General features: G+C 37.9%; 1 protein-coding gene across 2 annotated transcripts in view; it reads right to left on the bottom strand.

The window, feature by feature from the left end:
- The window catches only part of SNX29 (sorting nexin 29), a 465348-nt gene that overhangs the window by 373123 nt on the left and 64524 nt on the right, over window positions 1-27701 (bottom strand). For both annotated transcript variants that reach the window (XM_075179779.1, XM_075179780.1), the window contains exons 12-13: window positions 24225-24288; window positions 21419-21547 (exon numbers count right to left, since the gene is read on the bottom strand). In XM_075179779.1, the coding sequence (XP_075035880.1) occupies window positions 21419-21547; window positions 24225-24288 (193 nt within the window). The remainder of the gene's footprint in view (window positions 1-21418; window positions 21548-24224; window positions 24289-27701) is intronic.

Here is a 27701-nt window from a genome sequence, read left to right as displayed (position 1 = left end):
GTCAGAACTCTGGTAGACATCATAAAAAAGTTGGACAGGCCAAGTCAAAATCAGCATAAGAAACATCACAAATGTAGAACTCGAGTAAAGTAAAATTGCAAGCAATCAGCAAATAATCAGAAGCCAAGGACAGACCAAACTAATAATTAAACAGAGAAACATAGGGTAAGTTACAAAATGAAAAATAAAATCCATGCAACTCACTGTGCACATACTAGATAATGAACCCTATCATCTGGGTTAGTGTATAAAGTAGATCCCAGTCCTGGGAGCAGCTGGGTAAATCAAAACCAGTCCTGCTGGCTGGTGTGAAAAGTAAGTCCATGTCCTACTGGGTACAGTAGAAAATAGACCACAATTCTGGTAGCTACTGTAAAAAGCAGACTCCAGTCTTAGGGAAATTAAATCCCAACAATCATGGATAGTGTAAAAAGCAGATCCCAAGCCTAATGGCTAGTGTAAAAAGCAGACCACAATTCTGGTGGATAGAATAAAACAAACTAATCTAAAAATGAGTCTTAAAGTACAAAGAACACATATAACCACACCTGTGACTGGTCTGCTGACTTTATACAGCAGAGAAGACACTTGGACCTTAGCATGTCATATAGCCTATCTAGTTATACTATCACATTAACACTATGACACCAAATAATAACCCAGTTACGTGGCATACGTGCACTGCACCCAAGATATCATAAGAAACAAATATTCTACACTGGTAGGCTGAAACTGCTATCAAAAATAGGGTATAAAATGGCAATGCAATCTGCTGTCTTGCTTAAAAATCAATGAGGCAAGGGGCTTACCTCACTCAGCACAGTCATGGCCCAAAATATGACTATATATGATATAGTCCTCATGGTCTGTTATTTTATAAAACAACTTCCAAGGATGAGGAAATAAGACATAAAAGGAGCCAGTCACCATGCCTATGACAAGCCACATGTAATGCAGATAATGTTCTAATTAAATTAGTGGGTACACATTGATTCTACTGTGTCACAAATACGCTCTCAGCGTCTGTGATGTGGATGTTTACGGTAAGCAGTTACACAGGGGTATAGTACTCAATTTTGCACTCGCCTATCACATAGCCTTTAGATCTCACTGAATCAAACAGTTGTCTCACATCCAAACATAGCTAATCTTGTGTTAGGGCCCAAAAAAAGTCACTCAAATGTACACGCTGGCACACACTTTGCCCCTTGTTGGCATAAGGTTTAATAACTCACACCCCAGCAATCATAGAATTAACTCAGTTAATCGCTGAAAAGATTAACAAGATCAAGGCAATACTACTCTTCTTAAAAGGCTTATGAATTTGTTAGAGTATCAGGGACAACTTATTACAGTTTAGATTCAATATAATATAGTATTGGGTGTACAAAAACAATAATAAATAACAGACAAAAATAAATGCATTAACATAAAAAATTAAAGACATTAAAACAAAAAGGGATAAAAATGACAGAAGAGATCACGCTTATGTAGTACAAGTTAACCCGTGCATGATACTCATGCATTCTAGTCAAATTAAGCTACTTAAGGTGTTAAAAAGGTTCTTGTCATGCATTTGGGCCTAGCCCAGGCCTCCTCAGGGGAAGAGCGTTACTTCCCGACGCAAGCGCCATTTTTTAACGTGGTTTTGGCCACATGTCACCACCTCATCATTTTTCTCCATCACCTCATCCTTCATCAAGCTACTTAAGGTGTTAAAAAACTCCCCACTGTCACCCCCGGCAACCACCAACCACTCCCAACTGTCACTTCTCCTTCAAGAAATATATAGGTCAGTGTATAACTCTGCCCAGCAGGTGGCGCTGCAGCTTGTTTTTTTTCACACACGCCACTAGGCATTTATATAGTAGATAATCTGTATGCTGGGGAATGCCAGCAATTGGACTTCAATTCAATTGATATCCAAGAAGATTGATAATTTTCATAACATGCAGGGATTTATGAATCTTTTCTCCTTCAGAGGGGCAGTATACATGCTAATGTGGGGAAGAGACCTACCCTGGGTGTGATTCATAACTTATTCAGAAAACAGTCCAAAATCTTTATCCTTCCATGTCTTTCCCACAGATACATAATTTTCCATTCAATAGACTGGTCATCACCTCTCACACAATTTCATCTCAAATTGTGACTTATGTGAAATCAGTATTAAGACATATGTAAGTCTCATTCCGGAAGATATGTTTACCCCATAGTTTCTCTGTACAGTGGTTCTTTATAACTCTCACATCTTAGTTGCTTTCAATTCCAGAGTTTAAATTGACACAGAGATTTCTTAAAACATGAAAAAGATCGTTTTAGACTTCCTATATAAATTCATGATGATGACAGCCGTGTCTTTGTAATTGTCTGTGGCCTCTTTGCCTGCCCAGCATATGGATTTCACTGAGTGACATCATTTTGCTAATTGACAAATCTACCACTTTTCCATGCCCATATACTCTGAATTTACAAAATAACTCTTATATAGAGATAGTTATCAGCTGGGACTCTGTGACTTCTGAGACAGCCTACTCAGGAGTGAAAACCCTCTTTTCAATAGGACATGTGTCCTGCAAGGTGTCTGCTGTAGGAAGGAAGTTGAATCAAAGTAACTCCATTTTCAAATGGTCGCAGAAATGAAGACATATACTTTAAATATTTTACCCGTGACTATGTTATAATGATGACAATGTATATTGTATTATGATGATGCTATCATTACTGTTATGTTATGGGTTAGACATCTAGGGCCTTATTTATCTCAGGACGCAAGTCTCGTTGCATGCTGTATCTTACATGAAACTGCTCTGTGCATGCTCAGAAACTGACTTTACACCAGTGGACCCAAGTCCAAAAGCTAATACCATTTCTAAGAGACTACGATTTGAAGGGTGGAAGGTCGTAGGCAATGTACAGTAAAGGCAGGCCAAGGTCGAGCACATGCACATTTGTCCGTGATTCAAGCTCTGGGCAGCTCTAAAGTATGTGCTATTAGTCGTATCACCTGCATCAGCTTAAGGGCAGGTGTAAGTGCTGATTGATAGTGATGACAGACAAGTATGCATTGCCAGAATGTGTGTTTGCAAGTAAAACTGTAAAAATGCATTTCATGTACAGCAGACATTAAACATCCTGATATATGTATTTCATGCAAAAAAAATGATATTACGTTTTGTAAATGTATTTTTTATTAATGATCATTTTTAAGACTCAATGTTTTGAAAATAATTTGTGTTCTGATGGGACTTTATATATAATATGCATTGTGTACATCCTGTAGTGTGTTCTGTCTGTCTGCACACGCACTTACGGTATGGCCAGAGCATATTTATACCTGCACTTAAATGGAAATGTTTGTTCCGATTGTACTTGAATACAGGCTGTGCATGCAATTTCAGTCAGACTTTAAAAACCGCAAATTGCTTTCACATTGCATTCCGAGATGAATCAGGTCCCTTAACTATAATTTCTCATTTATCATTACACACAGCATTAGTATTAGATGGTCACCTAAAAGTGGTGTGAGCAGCATTGTTGGTGTGTTTGGAGGAGTGTGTATGAAGTAAAGAGAGAAAAAGTTTGCAAACTGGTAAAGTTAATATTTCACTGGCACTACAAACGTCTGCAAAAATGGCTAAATTGTGAAGAGTCATAATAATACTATTTTACGGTTCAAATTCTTAATGATTCATTCTGTTATTTTTAAACGTTACATGTAGAGTAAAAGTAAACAAAGTTAATTCAATTAGTAAATCAGATATTTACTTACTGACCACCGATATATTGATTGGGCTGCCTAATTAAGGCAGACTCTGGCCCTGATCTGATGCCAAAGTATTAGAGCACTCCCCTAGTGATCTGCTGTGGTCCCCTCTGCTTCTTGTTCCTTGGTGCTCCTAGTTCAGTTGGATTTCCCTGTTTCCTGACTCTGCTTGTTTCTGACTTTCCTCTGCTTCACTTATCAGTTCGGTTTGGATCTTCTACTTTGACCCTGGCTTTCCTGACTGCTCTTTTGATAACACCTCAAAACTTCCACTGTCCTTCCAATGCTGACCCGTCTTGTCCATGACTCTCCACTATGACTCCAGCTACCTCGTTAGCGACTGGCTTCTAGGCCCGCGACCCTGGTGGAAAACCTTGTTGTCCAGCTGCCCCAACTGCTAGCAAGTGAACGTCCATTTCTTTTTGTGTGTTGTGACAATCTGCATGGAGTTTGTATGTTCTCCATATGATTACATGGGTTTCCTTTTTTCTCCCATGGTTTTCAAACTACAATGGTAGGTTAATTGGTCTCTGACTAAATTATCCCTAGAGTATGTGTATGTGTAACTTACTCTAGAAGCCGAATCTAGGGAGTGCTCCATCCGATTTTCCCCTAATTTGTGCACCTTCAAACAGGCACTTAAAACTAATTTCTTCCTCAGAGCCTACCAGCCCTCCACCTAATCTGTTCTTCATGCCTGATTTCCTCACCTCTCTCTTCACCTCTTCCAATTGATTCCCTCTGACTTCCCATTGTGCCTGGTCTGTTTGCCCTCCCTTTAGGATGCAAGCTCTCACGAGCAGGGCCCTCTTCCCTCCTGTCTCTCTACCTATTCTTCTAGTCCATCTTCAATGTAAAAGCTATGTTTGGAGCTTTGAAGTCTTGGTATTTTTTGTTTATTGTTCTGTATGTTTTTACCCTGTATGGTTCACTGTCTGTAATCTGTACGGCGCCAGGGAACCCTTGTGGCCCCCAATAAATAAAGATTAACAATAATAATAACTTTGTGCGCGTGTGCTAAGGAATTTAAAGTGCAAGATCCAATATGAATGAATAAACATTCTCTGATTGTATAATGCTGCATAATATGTTGACAATATATGATACTACTACTACTAATAATAATAATAATAATTAACTCACACATTCACTTCAAATTGTAATTACATAGCTTACTATATACACAACTACAAACATCCCATACAGTAAAACAAATATAAATTATATTATACATCTTAGAAGCCTAATACAATTACAACGTGGTATATTTTGATTTTATTTTTCCTTTCTTGTATTTCCCTTGGGCTCTAGTCTTTGTCTTTATATAAGCAGATGCACCACACATGGGTACTGACACTGCAATAAGAGAGGAACCTACTTATAATGTTGTTTGGCACAAACTAATTTGCTTGAGTCTATACTGAATCATCAATCTATTGTGGAATTTCATTCTGTGCAAATACAAAACAGATGAAAATCATTAAATGGCATAGGTCACTTCTCGTGATTATTTTACAAACAATATACAGTCTGTATTGTTAGATCTTTGTTCATGCCGTACCAGCACTAACCAATCAATGTTTCACAGGTAAAATTGCCAGTCAGTGGTTGTACGGAAACTTTATTTAAATAATGTTCTTTTCTTGCGCCTGAACATCTTAAAGTCATTCTGACACTAGCGCATAGATTATCCTTATAAAGTTTTCAGTTACTAAAAGCATTTCACCAGCTGATCCCCAAGCAGTCTCCATCTGGAGGATTCTTCCAGGAACTTAATAAATTATCAAGGTTGAAACCTACTCTATAGATGTCTACTACAGGCAGAAGATAAGACTGTGAACACTGTGTGAAATATTCCTATGTGTTTTCTTTTCTAAGGAAATTAACATACACCTCTCAGTATAGGTTTGAAAAGGTCAATACTACTGCGAAATAAGAAGGTTGAGTTACAAAAGAAAGAAAAATAATTATTTGCTTCTTTTTTTACGTCAATAATTTTTATTGAAACTTTTTCAAAAGTATATGGGGTACAGGAAGAAAAAAGGGGAAGGAGGGTCAAGACAAGTGGACATACAAGGAGGACCCCCACACAGGGGGGGGGGGGGGGGGAGTCACTCAAGTGAAATAACACTATAATATCAAAAGTATTTATACAGAAAAAGAAGATAAACAAGTGCACAGCAAGGCGTAATATGCTACATTACCGCAGTCTGAAAATATTCATGGTATAACTGGCGTGCAGGGTGGTGTAACATGTTTCTTGGTCTGGGTAGATTCTATGAGGGCTACCAGAGAAGGGGGTGGTGAGGAAACAAGGGCGCCTCGAGTTGCACCAGGTTTGTCCGTAGCACATTCGTGCCATCTAAACCATTTTAATTTTCATAATTGGTGCTGATGCATATGTGGATTAGGGCATGTCTATTGTCTCCAACTCAAAGCTATATTGAATCTTTGAGATAATTCGGTAGGAGTAATAGGTAGTAATTTGGTAGGAGGACTGAGAGACTTCCAGTTTTGGGCTATCAGTATGTGCCCTAAGATATACCAGTCTTGTTTAGAAATGGAAGTCAGGTATACATGAAGAAGGGCTAATGCAGGGTATGGAGCAACTGTGGTTTTCAAAACAGTGGATATCAAGGCAAAGACCTCACCCCAGAGCAGTTAAGCATCGGGCATGTCCAGAAAAAGTGGAAAGCATCAGATACCTAAGTACATTGGCGGCAGCAGAATTTTGATTCGTTTGACCAAATCTTGTGTAGCCGGTCCGGGTGAGGTACAATCGATTGAGAAGTTTGACCATTATTTCTGTATGATTAATGCATTTTGACATGTTGTGGGAAGTTGAATAAATATTTTCCCATTGTTGCAGGGTAAGGGTTAGGCAGATGTCTGCTTCCCAACGAAGTTGAGCTGAAGCTTTTAGGGGAGGGTGTCAAGGAGTGAAGGTATCGGTAATTAATTTGCTTTTGTTACAAACTTAATTTATAATGTATACATGATCCAACATGGGTTGGATGCTGAGAAGAAAGTAAAAATAGATAACTTTTGAAACATTGATTTAGGTTTATTAAGTAACATTGTGCAATGTGCAAAAATAAGTAGTAACTCGCAGCAACCATTCATATGTTTGCATTCATATTCTAGACTACAGTACAAAAATAACAGCTACAGCATACAATGACATTCTAAAACATTGCGTACGCCCAAATTTGAGGCAAGTTTGGTGATGGCCCTTTACGGTTCCAGCATAACTATACCCCAGGGTGTGGAAGAATTTGACTGGCCTGTACAGAGCCCTAACCTCAACCCCATCAAACACCTTAGGGGCGAATTGGAATGCCAACTATAAGGCAAGCCATAATTGACCAACATCCGTGCCTGACCTCACTAACTCTTGTGGGTGAACAGATGCGAATCCCCGCAACCGTATTCCAAAATTTTGTGGAAAGCGTCCCATAGAAGTGGGAGGCTGTTACAGCAGCAAAGGGGGAAACCAACTCTATATTAAAGCTCATGGCTTTGGAATGAGATAATCAACAAGCAGGGGAGATTCCAGTAGCCTCTAAACCCCCTTACACATCAGTTAACACCGTTCTGTGGTTTATAACAAGGAAACTGCATCTAGGAAACTCCTACTTCAATCTGTATTTTAAAAAAGCAGTCTGCAATATTGGAGGTACATTTATCTAGCTGCAGGTTTGAAAAAGTGGAGATGGTGCCTATAGCAACCAATCAGATTCTTGTTATCATTTATTTAGTACAATCTACAAAATGACAGCTACAATCTGATTGGTTGCTTTAGGCAACATCTCCCCTTTTTCAAACCCGCAGCTTGATTATTTTACCCCTAAGACTCTCTGACTATGTTTTAATGAAGTTTGGCTTCAACAAAATAGCCACCATGAGTACTCTCTGTTTTGGCTCTAGTGTTACTGTGACTTTAGGGAAAAGGAAAATACAGTACAATTATGTTTCTTGTGATATTCTGCAGTTTCTGAGATTATGTGACACACTAGGTGAGTAACTGTAAAACTAATTGCATTTTTTCTGTATTGAAATGGATGGGAGTGGGCGATTAAAATTCATCTTGTTGTACTACAAGGTATTGCATTCCATTAATTTGGTAAGAAGGTCAAGGATAATTTATTTCAAGTTAATATTAAATGTAGGTTTTTCAATCTACAGCTTGCCTTTTGCCTCATTTTTTATTTAACATATGTTATTACATACACACATACTAATATATATATATATATATATATATATATATATATATATATATATATATATATACACACACATACACATACACGCATTCATACATGTGCACACACACACCATCATGGGCAAATGTTTGCATACTAATGATGAAAAAAATGACTGCCTGTAGCACAAGCGGCAATGCAATATATGGTATTATTAGATTTTTTTTGGCCTTGTCCTTGTATCTGAGGAGCGTCACATGCCAGCTGTCACGATAAGATGAGAACTATAGTCATGTTCAAGAAAGCAGGCAATCATAGCTTGACAATTATTATGATCTGATCACTGAATTATTGTTAGTCTTGATCATCTGCATCAGAGCCCTTGTGTTGCCTTTCAAGATCATTTACTTGTGAATACCAATCAAATAGTGAATAAATGATCCGAACGATAATAACAAATTGCTGTTGATATATCTTTTGTTGGATTGAAGAGGAGGTCGGTACCCTATATTGTATGACAGAGCCATCCTTAATATCTGTCTCAACCAATGGGCTCAAATATAAATGTGACTGTAGAATTGTGCCATGTACCAATCAGAGGGCTTCTTCCTGTGAATTAGTAGTGTAAAGGCTGGTGAAATACATAATCAATGGAACATTCAAGAGGCATTTTTAAGATATGTCCTGATCTCATGCAGGTGATCACCCAAAAAAGTGGCCATTTGTTACCAAAATTAACCCTCTGCTGATACGAGTCATCCCATTGGATTAATGGAAGACTAATGAATATTTGGAAAACTGTACAGAACAGGAATAGCAGGATGCACGATACACAGAAACCTGGAAATAACAGCATATAAACCTAAGGTAGAAACAGCCATCTCAAAAAACAATTTAAGTTGTTTTCTATATTGTAACGTAGGTTAACAAGAGGTGACAATAAGTGTTATAGTCACTGACTTGGGACAAGACCTCTGAATCTGTATATTTGAGAATTGCAACCCTGATGAAGAGTATATAAATAATCTATTATTTTATAACATAAGAACAGATTCAGCCACAATTGAATTAAAAGGCGGTTAGGCACAAAACTCTTCTCCCAATACAAACAGAAGGTTTGTGAATGTTTGTGCAAATTTGTTGAGTAGGTGGTCAGTTTTAACATGTAAAAGGCTGTGATCTGTTTCCTGTGGAAAGGTAAACTCCGCCCAGGAAGAAGGATTTTGATCTCATGTAACAAGAGGAAGTAAAGCTCTCTTTGTTAGCTGATTTGACCTGGATAGGACATGCAGTGATGGCTCTCGGCTGTGGGAAACGAAGTTTAATGGAATGGCGGTCTGTATATGGGGCCTGGGAAGGCCCTGGCTTGCAGTAAAAATGTTATAATGGAGTTTTGAATGGAAAGTGGTTGAATCTGGAGGCATATGGTAGAGTATGTGAGAATGAATGATCATTTGTCTTTGGTTAGAATATAACTGAACTATTGAGTTCAGATAAAATGGTGTTAGTGTAAGAGTTATTTGGAGCTTGTATTGGTTTCAAAAGTTGTATTTTGGTTTGGTATGTATAGATAGTGTTACATAACTGCATGTCTTGTAATACTGTTTCAAAGCTGTGTAGATATAACATAGGTAATGGTATGTGGTGTTAGTCTGATTTGTATGTGATTATGTAGTCTAATAAGAACTGGGCCGTGTTGCTATAAAAATTGCATTGGCAGTAAATGAGGCCATTATAAGAACATGTGGTTAAGATGGCTGACAATGTGTTGATTCCTGTAATACTATACAATTCCTGGAGTTCCTGTTATATTTGGGATGGATTGTTGGTTTAAATGGTAGCATTTGTGACTGTTGCAAAAGATATTTAGAATAGATGTATTTTGTGTAATATAGCTATTTGTGGTGGACTTTGTGTGGTGGACTTACAAGAATCATTTTAGAGGTGTAAGAACTGGGCCCTGTTCATTGATAGTAATGTTCAGGAAGTGGTCAGATTGTTAAAAAGTATTTTGTTATAGAAAACTTTGAAATAATGTGGTTTATTGCTGAAGAAATGGAAATAGTTAATATGGCAACATGAAGGTGATCTGGAAGCTACCATGCTTGTTAAATGGCTGCCATCTAGAAGCTTCCATGTGAGTGGAGTGTGGATGGTGAATAGTGACTGTAGTAGAGCATGATGAAAGTTATCATTTGACTTAGATAAGTGAAATGAAATAAAAGGAGAATAAATGGTAACCGTTTATATGTGAGATGAATGGAGTTTATAGTGTGAGAAGATTTGGTTGTGGAATGTATGTTTGAAAAGTGGGTTTTAGAATGGAGTCTTGCCTGTGTGTACCCGTCCCCCTGCCCCCAACCCACAGGTTCCCCCCCCCACCCCCCTCTACACACACACATTCACACACCTTTAGACAACAGTTCATCAAAATACAGACACAATGACTTGTATACAGCAGGAAATTGACTGCAATGTATTGCATGAAACGAAATCTGTTGAGTTTGTATAAATGCACTATTTACTGTTTCATAATATATGCATAAGTTTTATAATAAGAATGTTAATGATACAACACCTTTTAAATGAAGCTATATCTTGTGCGTAGTTTTTCTTGAAGATATGAGCAAAAGTTATTATAAGAATATTGGTCCTGTGGATTTAAGGGAAAATAATAACTGTATTTCTTAGGTTAAATCAAAATGACCTTTGCGAGGAGTTGGTTGACGTAATAGTCATAAGTAACATTATTAAATGGTCATCCATATATATGCCAGACTATTGGGGAGATTAGAACCCCATAAACAGGATACAACCCTTATACAAACCCATTTGGATTGTATTATCTGAATGATTTGAGTGATTCGTGTTCAGCCTTGGTAAGATTGAACCTAGGGGAATTAGAGTGTGAAAGAAATACAGATTTGTGCTGTATAGTTCCAACAGATGTCCTCACTTTCCAGTCTAAACTCAGCGATCTGGAAATTATAATGTTAAAAATGTAACTTGCAAGAACAAAATCGTACAGATTGTAAATGGAACCTTTCTGGGTGTAGTCCTAATTAAATAAACCATTTTCTTTTTTCTTTTCTAGATTGTTCGATTTAAGAGGGAATTTTGAATGCTGGTATCATTAAGTGAAAAAGGATCAAAAGTGGAACATAAGTGGAATTTACATTTCAGTAATTTGCTATGTTTTGCCTTTCTTGAAACATAATATTTATTTGTGCAGCATATTACATTGTTTTTAATTTATTTAGCTATGCTTAAATATGATACTAATCCTTTTCCATCTAATTATCTATTGACACACGTCTAATGTGCAGTTTAAGTTGAGTTTAATTGAGTTTTGTTTACATGTGTCCAAAGTATGTATTAGTAACGGGCGGTGACGTCAGCAACAATCAGAGTTCTACAGTCAAGAAGTTTTTTGTTTTTTTCTCAATCTTTCGTCTATGTATATTTTGGCCACTCTTTTATTTTGTATTACTAAAGATATTCACATCTTGCAACTGGAATATTGACTCTAATTTTTGTCCGATTCATAACAACCTAGAAGTGCATCCATATATTCAGACACATTATATATACACACATGCTTACTCACATACATACACAAACAAGAATAAAAAGTACCATTACTATAAATGTATGTGCCTTTAAGCCTTACAAGACTTCTTTGGCTATCAATTTTGCCCAGTGACATCAATACTGTCAGTCTTGCAGACAGAAACACCTGTTATATTGCCTTTGAAAAACAAAAGCTTGGAAAATTGCTGTCTCGCAATAAATGTCATCTCCGATGGCATCATTTAGCTGTTCGAGCCAAATAGATCTCTTACTAAAAGTCCAGACTCCTGTCATGTATTTAGACTTGTGTCACAGAAAAAGAACAGGATTGATGATAGGTACATGGCATGTTTTTAGGACTCGGTCTCCCAAGCTGTAAATATAGTGGCGAGTACTATTAAGCTGGGTAAAAAACCATCAATATATGGGAAGTCTCTGATTATAACGATCCTGTGAACTGGTAGAACAAAGCACAAGAATGGAGTTGCACTGTCATTAAGTGCTACAGAAAGTGAAAAAGAATGTTTGATATCAATGGGGACTATATGGGGTTGGGGTACGATTGTGCGACGAGCATAACTGCGACAACAGTGACAACGACATGAACGTGTCGCCTGCTGTAATTAGCGAAATGGAGGAAATCATACTTCTTTAGAGACATAGAAGAATTCCGACAAAGGAACATACAGTCACTGAGATTGTCTCTATGTTACTTTTCCTGGAAGTCTGATTTCCCTCATGTCAGTAATTACGGCAGTCGGAATTCTTCAAGATCACTGTTTGAAGAAGTACGATTTCCTCCGTTTCACTAATTACAGCAATCAACATTTTCATGTCGTTGACACTGTTGTCGAAATGTAGTTGTTTGATAATCGAGGTGGTAGAAATTTTTCCAGTTATTGGTGGTGCACTCCTGATTAGAAATTAGATATTTAATATATAGAATGAAGACACTTGATTTGTCCCACCTGTGACCTCGAGAAACAGTGAAATATGTAAGAACAATTCAATTGTGATATAATTGTTCAAGTGCAGTTTAAAAGCAATAGTATTTGGTCCCATTTTTCTCTATTGTAATGTAATAATTATAACAATGAGAAAAAGAAAGAAGAAGAAAAAAGAAGAAGTAAGAATAAAGAAGAATACTATGGCTCAGGAAAGAGCAGTTAATGGAGAGTTGGTTTGTTTTTCTTCAAATAAAAACAGTCAGATTTCCACGCAATGTTCCCCTCTTCGTCACCTAACTGTTGGCGGGGTTGTGGCCACAGGTGATCAATGGTACACATCTGGTGGACTTGTCCAGTTATCACTCCCTTCTGGGACGCGATGCATGGCTTTGTCAACACTCTGTTTGAGGCTCCCGTGGCGAAAGACCCTTGGATTTTCCTCCTTTGTTATCCTCCTCCAGACCTTGATAAATTTTCTAGAAAACTGATTGCACACATCCTCACAGCCGCTAAATCCCTTTTAGCCCTTAATTGGAAACATACCTCCTCTCCATCTCTCTCTGCCCTTAAAAAGCAAATCTGGCACGTGGCAGCCATGGAACAAATCACGTATTATTTACATGATAGAGGTTACGCTTTCAACCAAGTGTGGGCTCCCTGGCAGTTCGCAGAACACTCGTTCCCCTCTGGCCCTTAACGATTCCGTTGTGACCCATGTGCGGCGGGCAGGACTCTGCTTTTGTCCCGCCATCCCCTGATCCTCTAACATTCATATTCTCACCTTCTTTCCGAATACACTCATGCATCAACCTTTGTGGTCTTCCCTTCCCCTTGCCTCCTAATTTTCCTTCACCCCTCCCCCTTCCATTCTTTTTTTTCCATTATTGTTTCTTACATTTATGCAAAAGCAAAAAAGAAAAATATGGTCAATATATCTCTCAAGTTGTCCAAAGACGTTTTCTTTAGACTCCATTACAATGTTAATTTCACTCTATGTATACTTTGTAAACGTTTGACTACGTATTGTATATACCTTTTGTTGTCTGACCATTCAAAATAAAGAATTTAAAAAAAACAAAAAACCAGTCAGATTTATGAGAAAACTTTCCCTATTATTTATTACACAAGATATGCAGCTTTACATAATCTATATTAGTCATTTAACTTTATTTTTATTTACTCAATAAACTTTCTTAAATATCTCACATAAAACAACATGGCTCAGATGCAGGGGCGGGCTGGCCCGGGGGGCAGGGGGGCAACGGCCCTCCGGGCCGCTGGGTTAGATGCCTATTAGGGCCGGGGGGTAGGCTGGCCGGCCGCCCCCCGGATGCAAAAAACATCGTTTTTCCCCCGCGGGCGCATCTGATGACATCAGATGTGGACGTGTCAGCGCACAGGCGGCCGCATCACATGACAGGGGATGTGGCCGCGTCATCAATGACGCGGCCGCATCCCTTGTCATATGATGCGGCCGCCTGTGTGCCCCCCGGCCATCCCTCTCCCAGCCCGCGCCTGCTCAGATGGCACACAGCTCACTTTAATCTATAGAGTATATATTCACTCTTCTTATATTGTGGTTTGTAAATCAGAACTATGTATGCTGGTAGGTCTTCTTATTTACAACTAGTGAAATAACTAATCCAAATATAAATGTAGTGGCTTCATTCAGGGCATCTAAAATTCTTACAAAGTGGCTGTTTCTCTTTTAAGTCACTCGGCATTTGATTGTATTGTTAAATCGTTACCAGATATTTCACCACATAACCAATTTGCCAGTTATATATTCCTCTGAAACCCACACCACATAGTGTAGACAGATTCCTTGGAGACATTATTGGCCCGATTCAAATTGGAATGCGAGTGCAGTTCTGACCATATTCAAATCCATGCGGGTCTCAACAGGAGTTTCCATTTGACACTGGGTTTAAGTACGCTCTGCCTAAACGTTACTTGGCGTATGTTGACAGACAGAACGGAGTGCAGAATACGCACATGCATCTGTGCAATATAAGGTCACATCAGAAAGCATACAAAAAAATTTAATTATAAAATAAATAAGAAACAGTATGATCATTAATAAAAATAGTTGATTTAAAAAAAATGTTTTTTAATATAATTTTTTACATTAAATACATAAATCGAGATGTTCTTAATGTGTACTGACAATACAATGCATTTTTAGTTACTATCTTACTTACATACACATGTTCTGTGCTAGCTAGTGGCACTCATATGTAAATAAGGATAATGTCATGCAAGTAATTACCATCAGTCGACACTTACACCTGCCCTGTGGCTGAAAGCCAAGAGAGCTTAAGAGATATCTACGACTTTAATCAACCACATTTGAGCTGGAAGACCCTCAACGAGCCCATACTGTACATGGCCTATGTCTGTCTACTCGCTCCCACACCCGTTCCACCCTGCAAGAGTCATTTCTGCAAGTCGTAGGTAGTTATTTGCATTCAGACATGAAGCTCATGAATTGCGTTCATTGGTGTAAGGTCCTTTTCTGAGCATGCGCACAACTATATGACGCAAGATATGACACGCAAACAGATTTACTTCCGAACATGAATCAGGCCCTATATGTCACGGGTAAATACAGGAATACAGCTAGGAGCCACGAATATGGGGAAAACACTCCATGTTTATTTGCAGAAATGTACAAATAGCAGGTAATCATGAGTTTGTAGTAAATATCAGGTGCAAAGCTGACGCAGGAAACAGGAGGTAATATGAATTTGCAGAAACCACCAGCTACACAGCTAATGCAGGGAAGCAGGAGGTATGGACAGGTCCCAAGCAGCAAGTAACCAGAAGCATATCAGAAGGCAGGAACAAGTAACAACAGGATGTGACAACAATAACCAGCAATGTGTGCTGGGAGTGACAGGTATAAATAGGGAAAACACCCAGGTGCAAGGAATAATTAGTGCAGCAAGGTTAACTCCTAAAAGACATGAAGCAGGCACAGTAGCAGCACCTCTGGTGATCACAGGTACTGCTGCAAACACACAATAATAAAGTCTAATAGTCCTGGAGGCAGGAGCTGCCAATACAAAGCAGCAAGCTGCAGGCAGATCGTGACACTATATGACTTTGACATAAAATATACATTTTCTCTCATACACATTGATTAGACAAAATATTATGCTCTTCATATTTGTAATTGTTTGACTGTATAATGCCCCAAAACCAGTTTTCATACTCTCATCATTTCCACTAGTGCTCACATTCCTATTGTATTATTATAATTGTTGAGATTGTATCATTAGAGCCGTTAGTTCTATTGCTCCAAAAGATATTCTAAAATCTGTTTGAACTTATTATTTTAATTATTATTCAGTCCACTGATTTTCTCACATTCACATCGGCATTTGTCTGCCAGAATAGGGTGACTAACTAATAGGGATCACACTTTGTGCAGCGTGCTTCACTTACTGATGCGCGTTTCGCTACAGCTTCAATAAAATGCTACCTTGTATGAAGTGCTTAGCAAAATATATCAATATGAATCTTTAGGAACTAGATTAAACATGACATAGTTCTCTAGATCTTGGGAAAGGACTAGAGAACTCTAAGCACGTACGGTAGATGGCATCGTGAGAATGCGAATGGTAAAAGATCAGGTCAATACTATCACGACCTTTCAGAAAAGTGATTTTCAATCGACTGAATTCCTATTGAAAGTCACACAAACAATCATAGCTATGAATATCTTTGTTGAGAAAACAAGAGAAAGACAAAGACACAAAGACAAAGAGATGGTGGAATTATTATTTCTGACTTGATGTTTAAAAAAAAGCACTTAAAAAATCAATGGATAGTTCTTGATAAAGAAAATGCGCTATCATAGTACCTTTAGTATGTTTTTTGAGTATAAAGCAATATGTTGCATACATTGGAAGTGCTTTGATCAATCACTGGAGATCAAGAAAACATGGCTTGGGTTGCAAGAATATGGATAAATAGTCAGAGACTAAAGGGTATATTTACTAAACTGCGGATTTGAAAAAGTGGAGATGTTGCCTATAGCAACCAATCAGATACTAGCTTTCATTTATTAAGTGCATTCCACAAAATGACAGCTAGAATCCGATTGGTTGCTATAGGCAACATCTCCACTTTCTCAAACCCGCAATTTAGTAAATATACCTAAGAGACTAGCCATAAACACAGCACTAAAATTAAACACACAAGGGGTCATTAAAGAATGCAAAACAGGAGCACTGCTGAATAAAAGCCCCATTGTCTGCTTTGTGCAACCAGATCTTCGCCAGCGTAGCTAGATTTCAGCTGGGGGCATAGGTGTATGGAGAAAGGTTAGGTCTACGGAGCAGTTATAGAGGTGGAGTTGGGCAGACTGAATGCATAGTAGTAGTAGATGCCCCGATGTTGTGTGTTTACATTGAACTGTAGAAATCAGATTTTAGCTTATGTAGAAAGGGTGCATTTCCATGGCCTCCCTTGCCCTGCTGCACAGCCATTTCAAAAGGATTTTAAATTTTCACAAGCTCAAAGCTGGTGATTTTCGGTCTTGTCCTATACTTTTAACAAGACTCCCTTTTGCAATTCGGAGCAGAAGTGCATTTCAAAGCAATCTTCAAGAATTGTAATAAAACACTTTACACACACAAAACTGCCGCCTGTTATAATGTCCCCACACTCTTGTGATTAATATATGCCATATAGGAGGCAAAACCAAGATTTATTTTAGGAGAAAAAGAGAAAAATGTATCTGCCTTTTAAACAAATACAGTTAGTGGAGCAGATCCAAAGAGTGGGGGGGGGCGGCATGCACCTTGAAAAAGACTGAACTAATGAATCCACCTTTCCAGTAAAAAGTATGCGTTTTCCTCTCTGCAACTGTTCAGTGGAATAATGCTAATTCCCTGCAAGGTAAGTACACAGTACACTAGTACAAAATCAAGGCTTTATAAGGTTCCTCCAGCAACAGCCGTCAGCAGGTATACTCAATTTCTGCCAACAGACTTTCCGTCAAAATTTAGGAAATGGTGTTGACATTTGCCATTTGGGTTTTAGTAATTATAGAAAAATGTTGCCAAGGTTACCATACATTAACAATACTTTGGATGTGCCAACATTCATTTCATGATAATCCTGACTGTATATGTTGCAGCACAATTAATACGAAGATATGAAGCAAGGACATGCATATTTCTAATTACCGAGACCCAGTAACTTTCTATTTACAAACGCATCAGGTATTCACAGGATATAGAATCCGGATTCATTAAGTGAAAATTCGTAGTGGTGACTGCTGGTTTTGTGTGAGTCAGGCAAGCAATGTTTTTCAATGAGCAGACTATCTCCATAGCACGGTCAGGTTGAAGGAAAACAATTACAGGGAACGTCGCGGAGGAGATTAGCAATGAACCCAGTTTTCTGTGCAAACATTCAGTGTTAGGATTACTTTTATTGACTTTCTAACAAGTCTTTTACATATAAAACTAGTGAAAATGGGGCAATAAAAGCAGGGAATCAATCTCCGCATGAACCACAATTCCTGCCATGTCACAAGGCGATAGACATGTTGCAGACAGGAAAAAGCCATTATTTCATACACAAACTTGTGTGAATTTTGCTGGAGCTCTCCATACGGACTGCACTTGGTGTATATAATATATATATATATATATATATATATATATATATATATATATATATATATATATTCTATAATATAAATGTCTAGTGGCGTGTGTTAGTCTGTCTGTGTGTGTGTGTGTGTGTGTGTGTGTGTAAAAAATAAAACCAAGCTGCAGCGCCACCTGCTGGGCGGAGTTATACACTGACCTACTAAATTCTTAGTGTGTGTGGGGAAAAAAAATTCAGAAAGGGCGGAAATTTGGTATACTAAGATGTTTTTAATTTGTTAATTTAATTTGTTAATTGTTAAAAGTGTTTATAAAGATTTAAAAAAATATATATATATTTCTTGAAGGAGAAGTGACAGTTGAGAGTGGTTGGTGGTTGAGGCCTGGGCTATGGCCCAAATGCATGACAAGAACCTTTTTAACACCTTAAGTAGCTTGATTTGACTAGAATGCATGAGTATCATGCACGGGTTAACTTTATATATATATATATATATATATATATATATATATATATATATATATATATATATATATATATATATATATATATATATATACACACACACACAATTCTGCCAACTTGCCCAGTTAAAACTTAGAACAGACAAGTGTGGAGCATTGTGGTGTTGTGCAAACCAATGACAATAAAATAAATAATTAGCTGACACTGAGAGATGATATAATGTGTTTGGAGTCTATCTTACTGCACACGGATTAAAGTCACAAACCCCTATTCAATAACATGATGAAGACAGCAAAAATGTAATATATCTGCTTTCTTTAAAAGGTACTAGTATCACCAAAGCTAATGTATAATTTAGCTGCTAAAGATAATAAATTCATCTTCTAAACGTAATACATGCAAATACCTGCCCTTCCTGTATATTTACAAAGTACTGACAGTCATATGATTCTGATAACAGAAGAATATGGATTAGTCTGGATCATAGATATGCTAAAACAAGTAAAACTGTCTACATCGAAGAACAAAAAAGAAGATGACTTTGTGAGTTAGTTTAGAAACTAAAGAATAAAATGAATGTGTTCAGTATATAGCTCAAGTAACTGTGTGGATGATGTAATTAATGTGTTCCCAGTGTTGTTGGCTATTATTTTGGATCTGAGCATTGTGACTGGGATTAACTTTGGAGTAGAGGATAAATGTAATTAGGAGCTTCAGTTATTTTTAGTTAAACCCATGACTCAAGTCTAATAATGAATGTATTATTTGTTACATTCATGTTCCTCATTAAGGATTCCCATATGTAGTAGAATATATGGGGGGAATTCAATTTGCAAGCAGCTGCGCATTTTTTCCAGCACTATGGTACCCCAACATCGCGGATTTCTCCTCGCACCCCTATGTGAGTTGAAGACACATCCGCGATGCTGTGCTAACGCGGAGCACCTTCGCGACTGTTCATGAGGCACTCAACACATAACTGAATTCCTCCCAACATGTATAACAACCATTTGGATGGATCTGGAGACTTGTATACTGTATTATACTATAGTGTGCCGATGCATATAGTATATAATATTGACGCATGAACAGCTGGCTTGTAGACAACATTGTGCACATACGTCATATTTTATCTTACACACTATACTCAGCGCTGGACAGGCGATAGATAAGCATGGAGACACAATTATATAACAGGCAGTGGGGAAGATATAACATTAGTCTTTAATTGTAGCTACCCTTTAATATTCAGTTGCAACACTATCTGGACTTTAATTTATTATGTATTTAAAGTATCTCCCAATGCAGAAAACCAAATTATTGGAATAGTATATACAGTTTTTAGAACCACGGACCATGTACGTTTCCCATGTAGAAATACATAAAATATATACCTGTGCAAGAAAGTAAGAGATGTCAAAACGATAACCTTTCCCTTCCAGCAGCTGACCTGAACTGTTTCATGTTTAGACTGGAACCATTCCTTTGCGGCCCATTCCTGAATTTTTTAACATTTGTGCTTAAAGTTCATGACTTTTAAATTTTTAGCTCTTACCTGCCAAAAAAAAGTTTAAAGAGCTGGGACTGAACACCACGGTCTATTTAAAACAGCCGATAAAAGAGATGTAACCTCAATATTAAGCTGCAATGAGTAGTGCTTTAAAACCAGGGCTCTCTGACTTAATTATGAATAAAGACTTTGTGGATATGTACCCTGCATGCTCAAGGTCCATAGTGCAATCTGTACAAGGATTTGAACAATTCAGCTGCTGGCCCTGATTAAGCAGCAAAATAAACACAAATATAAGAAGATAAATAGGGAGCCTATTTATTTAGCCTTAAACCATGTGGAAATGGCATTTTTAAGTAATATGTTTATTATGTTAATTTCTGCATTAAACCGCAGTCCCCAAAATTCTCAATGGGCACTGAGGTCTGGGCCAATTTAACAAGCCTAGCTTTTCAAAGATTGGTCACAATAGCCAACGCTATCTGAAGATGGCGTTAGCTGTTCTGCACTATGGGGAGAGCACCAAAGGAGAGGTAACTTCGGATCCCTCTCCGGCAGCCTTTGTGTTCTACCCTCCATTAACTAATGACAAATGGCATGTGCATGAAAGACTCCGGGTCAGATCCCGGAGTTATTGTAAAAGTAAAGAATACACTGGGACAGTCTCTTACCGGATGCACTGTCCCGGGATGATTTTTTCATAAAAGGTCGCGTTGTGTCATCCCTTATTATAGCGATAAGGGATGATACTTTAAGCAGGGGGTGGGAGGGGATAAGGGCATTAATAAATAGGCCTCATAGTGTGCAACATGCACCAATTAAAAGCCAGATTGGAAATAAATGAATATATTGATAAATCCAACAATGCTCAAAAAAAGTGAAGTGCTGTGAGACAGCCAAGAAAACATAATGCGTAATGTGTGATCTAGGAATATGACCATGCAAAGGGAGTGCATTTTGGCAATTTACCGCACATTCTGATCCATTTCGTTACAGATCGTGGGTAGATTCAATGTGCAATTGTAGACCTCTCCAAAAACAACAATAGCAAAACTGCCACCTACAGGGCATCAGAAGAACTGCTTTGCATAAATGAAACATCTTGCAGAGGCACATGACCTCTCAGGACCCCATCTCAGGAAACTATCTAAGAAACATTGCTTTAAACCAAGCAATAAACATGTTAGTCAATATTCCCCCCCAGTATAACCATGTTTAAATTTTTCTGCAATTAAGTGACTGAAGCTGCTCTGAGCAGATCAGTCATTAACTCCTGGACTTGAAACACTTTGAAATGTGCTGGAACGGTTCCCTGGCTGAAGTCTCTTACCTTGCCAACGCTTGGATTTTCGCTGCATGTCGCTCCTCCTGTTCTGCCACTTTCTTCCTTAGGTTGTCAATTTCCAGCCTGAGTGCTGAAGAATGTTCCATCTCCGAATCCAGCAGGTTTCTCAGTGATCTGGAAAAAAAAAAAGAGAGACGACCATCTGCCACGTCCCTCAAATACTGCATCTTCTCTAAAATATTTAAATAAGAGACCTGAAAAACATATATATTTTTTTATATGTACGTATATATGTGTGTGTACATAACATTCACATGTATGCAACAGGAAACAATATTATATTCTGCATGTCAGCGTTAGGACTTTACCTTACTGTTCTAATACACTAAAACAACAAAATAAAATGCTCACACCCCTGTGCTAGGAGCACTCTTTAACGCAGGTTCATTGTAAACTTAGTGGGACTGCTGATGAGTTGAACTTATGTCGGTTTGCATAGCATAAATGATGAATATTTGCACTGCACATTGCTGCAAAGAGAGCGCGTGGTGTATATGCAGAGTTGTACGCATCTAACACTTGTGCCTCCTCATGATTGGAGAGGCAAAACAGTTATGGGAAGGGGCAGTCTAACGTAGGCAGAGTACAGCTGCTGAGACAGACCAGCACAGAGTCAAATATTGGCATGTTAGGAGCTACAGTATATCGTTTGCACCTGCTACAGGGCAGGTGCCAATACACACTGATGTTGATAACACACTAGCTAGCAGCTTCTGATTGGCCGATTGTAAAATCACCTCTTCAGCGGATGGATGCTTTCTTTATTGATTGTGCATATATTATAGGAGATTGCAGGTGTATTTGAAATAAAAAAAAAAATAGTTTTAGAACAGCAAATGTGTTTTCCGCTATCAAAACAAATTTTAGCTTCCCTGGAGCTTCTGACGGGTGGGGTAGGTGTTTCCGACGAGAGATGCGACCCCGACAGTAATATGCCGAGGAGTACAATCCCGGCAACTATCAATGAGTTACCATAAAAGTGAGTGACATTGCGGGTGACATTGCTGACACGTTGCCTATAAATTACGAAAATCTCAGCAGCCTGATTCTCGTCACAATAAGGGGGCAATGGCAGTACCCAGCGCCTGTATAATCCTAAAAAGAGTCAGGTCGTCGGGTCCTGGCATTGCCCCGTTAAAACCAGCAATGTAACGAGAATCACGCTGTCGACATTTTTTGCTACCGGAATTTATAGGCGGCGTGTCTGCAATGTTGTCACTCGCCTTTACGCTAAGCCTGTATTTGATAGATGCCGAGATTGTACTCATCAATATATTACTGTGAGTGTAAGTAATGTCGCACCTCTCTTCTAAAAAAGAACTACCACCGCATATGACCTGGATGATTGTGTGGGTGCATGTATGCCTGACATAAACCTGGTGTATATACTACAGGTGCAGAGTTGGACAGATCTTGTGATGCCTACGACTCAGCATTTGGGTGTACATACACTATTTTTACAGTCAGCTTTTTTGACCATAAATTATGGCCAATATGCGTTGAACTCAGCGTATTCATGCCATAGATTCACATTAACTATTGGAAACTCGCTATACAGTATTGATGGTGAAAAATGTCTGTATATCAGAAAACAGGTAATATCTTGCCTTTAGCTGCAACCCAATTATAGAGGACATAAAACACACAATATCCTACTATGCACTGTAGAGTGAACTTGCACAGGCAGCCTACGGCTCATTGATGTTGCTGGTTCCCAGTGAATTGAGAGACTGCAGCCTCTAGAGTATTGGATCAACTCACAAATGATGGCTGACAACTATGATGTTTACAAGTACTGTATATCGATTAAAGTATTAAGTGAGTTGTGGTTTAAGGCATTTATTAAGTTACTAAGACATATTGAGAATTTATGTCACTCTTTTCAGTGTCATAATTAAGTTTGGACAGCCCTCAATTCCATCTCGTCAGCTATAAAACCACTTGTTAAACAGTTAGAACAACATACTATTTTGTTTTTCATATTTAATACTGATGCCATTGGTGACGAATAAACTGGTGTGTTCCTCTTTATATAACAATAAACCAGAAAGAAAAACAAAATGCAAATACTTTAGGGAATATTTACTTAGCTGCGGATTTGAGAAAGTGAAGATGTTTCTATAGCAACCAATCAGATTGTAGTTTTCATATATTTATTACATTCTACAAAATGAAAGCTGGAATCTGATTGGATGCTATAGGTAACATCTCCACTATTTCAAACCCTCAGTTTACTAAATATACCCCTTTGAGTCTGACTGAAAGGGTCATTCATTCAGCGTGTGAAAAAGCTGTCAATTATATTAAAACAAAATATATTGCATTTTGTGTTAGAGTAATAAAAAGTAATTCTAATACGATCATCTGTGGTTTTATTTAAAGGACCCATTCATAGGCAATTAAGAACAATTTATTACTTATTAGGTGGTATTTTGAGATGTTGAACATAAATATCAACTAAGAATAGAATTATGCCATGAGGGTATGCTTACCGATGGGTCAGTGAGTCAACAATTAGTACAGGTGACAGCACTGAGGTTTCCTCATAGTGACATAAAATCATATTTGCCAACCTTTTTGTGGAAAGTGTGGGGACAAGATTTGTGTCATTATGGCCCCCCAACTAGACAATGCTGCAAGTCATGTCTGGGCCACGATGACGCAATTTGCATTGGAAGGGTGTTTGCTCTCCGGGAGAACAGAAATTTAGGAGTCTCCCGGAAGTTCTGGGACAGTAGACAAGTGTGCATAAAATGCTCTAGGACAATTAGCAATGGTGCTAAAAACCTACGTATTCTGCTGTTCAAGTTCATCTTTTCTGGTCATCATGAGAACAACAACTTGATGGAGTTCACCTAAAGAAAAGATGGAGAACAAAATAAATATCTTAACACATACAATAAAATAGGATATACAAGTATTTAAGATAAAATCACTGATCAGTAGGACATGTAATCCAATACCTAATACACATTGTGGGCCTCATTTAGAATTAGTAGTAAATGGCTGCAGATTTGCACCTGGAAAAATCATGCTATGATGCAAGGGGTGTAAAGCGAATATTGGCTGCTGAAATCCTGGCAGCTTTATTTTTACACTGCACCCCTCCCAACTCTAGATCTGTCTGCACATGTTAAATTCACCCCCACCCTCCTCGCAGCGCAGCATGGTTTGGCCAAAATTGCACCTTCAATCTGTATTTACTCCCAACAATAAATAAGGCCCTTTATGCTGTATGACCGCCACTAAAAAAAAGTTTTGAAACGGAAAAATGTTTCTAGCCCTGCGTGGATTAATGAATTCTTTCTGCGTTCATATGTAAAACTTCATCAGCGTCACTAAATAATCCCATTTCCAAATATAGGCTTCATTTCTAATATCCTATGTCATAACATGAAAATCCTATTCCTGGCTTTGATTTCACTGAAAAGTTAAAAATAATCAGTTCACATGGCACTCATTTCTTGACTCCCTGCCAGCCTGTGCTATGTGCAGTTATGCTAAAACAAACCTGTTTCTCCCTTGCTTGCCTGTCATCGAACTCTCAAAATGGAACAGTGTGCTCATCTGTATAATAAAATAACAGGAAGCCTTCTTTCTAAATAGTGTCATTTAAAGACACGCAACTTTATTTATTCCAGCACTCCTGCCATATGTAATACTTCGTGACACGAGATATTATTTCATATATTTAATTACTTTGTACAGTGATGACGATTCATAATGGGATAACAATGGGCCTTTAATATGTGAAGCAATTTAACACCTGTGGCTTGGTGTCATAGAAATTCACAGTGTGGTGTTGAAATCACATCACTGTACAACACTGACAACAGGAGGTAATAGGGTGGATTGAACTGGACTGTGACCAAACCAGATACAAAAATCAGACAAATATACTGTATAATGAATGGATTCCCGGCGCTCGTTTCCTCTGTAGTTTCAGATTTGAAACTGCTAAATGAAAAAATATGTTTTGTATTATTATTACTGTAGCTCTGAATACAGACAATAATGAATAATTGTCCTCACAGCTAACCTCAGCTTAAATAAAATGTTATTGATTATAGTTTATTAACATTAAGGGCTAGATTTACTAAGCTGCGGGTTTGAAAAAGTGGGGATGTTGCCTATAGCAACCAATCAGATTCTAGCTTTCATTTATTTAGTACCTTCTACAAAATGACAGCTAGAATCTGATTGGTTGCTTTAGGGAACATCCCCACTTTTTCAAACCCGCAGCTTAGTAAATCTAGCCCTAAATCTGGCTGGAAAGAGAGAGTCTTTTCTTGCAATTTAGGGAAAATCAAACCCAAGCTAGATGATAAAAGTAGGGGATAAGCTCATGATTTTTGTTTGTAAAGGTATACCCACCAAGCCAGGAAATTGTCTGGTAGAATTTCATGCACTGCTAACCCTCCGGCTCAATGGTTATGGTTCTCTTACAGTGACGCAGGTCACAATTGAGAAGGTAAAAATAAATCACAGACCTTAACATTAAATACATCATTGCAGGACTCCAGACAATGAACCCCGACAAGCTGAATGAATGTCCTTTACATATGCTGGAGACTATTATTGTTATCAGTTATTTATATAGCGCCACTGATTCCGCAGCGCTGAACAGAGAACACATTCACATCAGTCCCTGCCCCATTGGGGCTTACAGTCTAAATTCTCTAACAAACACATACACACAAACAGACAGAGAGACTAGGGTCAATTTTGATAGCAGCCAAAAAATAGACCTAGCCTACTGGGACAGGGAAGATGGGGATTAGTCATCTCCACTATATCACTGGGAACTCCTTGGGTGGTGTGTCCATCTACCATGTGCCATGACTTAAGACCACATGAGTACCTTGTTGTTTATGAATGCTGCAATATATTGTTTTTCAGCTGTATCCTCATATAGGCAGATAAAAAAAGATGTCTCAATTAAAGCCACCATAACCAAAATGAATTTAGATTACAAGGAGATAAATGTTCATGTGTAAACATGTAACATATAAGTATGATCATAGGCCTAAGCTGTTGCTGATGTGTCTGTCTATATTACTGATGGACCGCCATGATCCTTACCACTTATAAGTCAGAAGTCAAATCACAACACAGCCCTTCAAATCCACACTTTTACATTCCTAATAATATCACATAGGTTCAGATCTCAAAGACCAGAGGTTACTGCTCACTGGAGTTTACAAATTATACAGTAATTACCTGGTCATAACTAAAACACATTTTTTTAAATGACAAGCACCACATACATCCAACCGAACTTTCACATAACTGGCCTTCGGCAATTGTTTCAATCATGCAGGAAGGAAATTAAATAGGTAAAGATTTAATCATTAAACATTATTCTCTATAGGTCTGTGTGTGTATGTATGTTAGGGAATTTGGACTGTAGGCTCCAATGGGGCAGGGACTGATGTGAGTTCTCTGTACAGCGCTGCAGAGTTAGTGGCGCTACCTATATAGCTGCTGCTGATGATGATAGTAATATATAATTGTTATTTTTAATATTGAAAAGCATAGGTATATGTATAAAGGAGGGACAATTAACTAGAGCTTTACGATTGCTTTAAATTGGAAATTGTTTTATGTCATATTTGTATATGTTTTTAAATTATACTTATTGAAAGTGTGATTAACATCAGATTTTTAATTACCACCAACCAAATACAACTAAATGTAGTTTTAGAAGTTAGATTGAAATATAAAGAATCACCGGTCATTCATTGTTTAAAGAATCCCATTGGATCTAAGGACTTTATAAGGAAACAAATCCTCTTAGTAGTCATCCATGGGACTGACTGATATGGAGGCATCTGTTTGAGAGACCATCTATCGGAGATTAGCCAGACAGTTTATAAGACCACCTGGTGAGATTTGAATACTGCGGGGAGCTGCGGTCAAAGCCACCACTGTCTGTTTGTTATTTCAACTTCTGAAGTGCAGGTATATGAATAGTCATTTAAACTTGCGGGTTGTGTTCATAATTACAGTACCTTATGGGAACACAGAGTCGCGCACCAACAATTGTATGTGATGTAGATTTCAATGTTTTCTTGAGTTAAAACACAGTTTGGGCATTTGACAAATCTGGATGACTATTAACTTATATTTAGCTGCAGTGAGTAACTTTTAATTCCAATATGTGCACCTCCGGTTTTTGTTAAAAGAGATTTAGAACCTTTCACATAATTAGATGTCCGTCAAGCGAATATTTATTGTTATATTAAAAAAAAAAAAAAAGAACACACTC

The sequence above is a fragment of the Mixophyes fleayi genome, chromosome 7, assembly GCF_038048845.1.
Source record: "Mixophyes fleayi isolate aMixFle1 chromosome 7, aMixFle1.hap1, whole genome shotgun sequence".
NCBI lineage: Eukaryota > Metazoa > Chordata > Amphibia > Anura > Limnodynastidae > Mixophyes > Mixophyes fleayi.
The sequence above is the reverse complement of the archived record's forward strand: the minus strand, read 5'-3'. Positions and strand labels throughout refer to the sequence as shown.